Source organism: Egretta garzetta, unplaced genomic scaffold (genome assembly GCF_000687185.1).
Source record: "Egretta garzetta isolate BGI_Z169 unplaced genomic scaffold, ASM68718v1 scaffold647, whole genome shotgun sequence".
NCBI classification, from domain to species: Eukaryota; Metazoa; Chordata; class Aves; order Pelecaniformes; family Ardeidae; genus Egretta; species Egretta garzetta.
This window is the reverse complement of record NW_009260191.1, coordinates 224018-224637: the sequence shown is the minus strand read 5'-3', so window position 1 is coordinate 224637 and position 620 is coordinate 224018. Positions and strand designations below refer to the sequence as shown.

The window sequence follows — 620 nt, the reverse complement described above, 5'->3', positions numbered from 1 at the left end:
AAATAACTGTAGCAAATGAAAATGAGCAAGCCTTGCAACAGCCCTGCAAAGCTTTCATGTGAGAAAAGGAAGAACCCACTATTTCTCTGTATTTTGAGGGTCTCTGGGTGTGTTTTAATAGAATCCTCACATCTAAAAGACTCATTTGTTGCTGGGGTATCTCGTAGTGTGTTCTTGGAACAGGGATTATTGAATGCAGAGGAGCAGTGGAGGAACTGGATCACTCAAGGCTGCTTTCAGCTTTGCCACCGAGTTTCCACCGTTACCAGTGGCACAACGCAGCCCAAGGCCTCCCTTTGCCTATCCAGACAGGAACGACGTCCCTCAAACCGCTTTGGGAAGGAAGAGCACCTCCTGCGCTCTTCCCTGATCCGCACCCATGTCACCAAAACATTGCTGGCGCCCGTCCCTCGACACAACGCTGCCAGCAGCGTCCCTGTGCGCAGCGCCGGTGCCCCGTTTTGGGCTGATCAAAGGGAACAAGGTGCAAACGCTAACGGGAGCGTCTCCTGGGGCGTGAGCCAGGGCAGGGGAGGCAGCAAAGGGAGACGTCTGAGGGCATGCCGCCGGAGCATTCACAGGCACAGCCAAGTGCAGCGGCCCAGGCAGCGCGGGAGCAC

The 620-nt window shown here is 55.3% G+C and overlaps 1 protein-coding gene across 1 annotated transcript in view; it reads left to right on the top strand.

The window, feature by feature from the left end:
- The first annotated feature begins 379 nt into the window (after positions 1–379).
- The window catches only part of NAA30 (N-alpha-acetyltransferase 30, NatC catalytic subunit), a 21866-nt gene continuing 21625 nt past the window's right edge, over positions 380–620 (top strand). The window contains exon 1 of the mRNA XM_035897522.1: positions 380–516. Coding sequence (XP_035753415.1) covers positions 380–516 — 137 coding nt within the window. The remainder of the gene's footprint in view (positions 517–620) is intronic.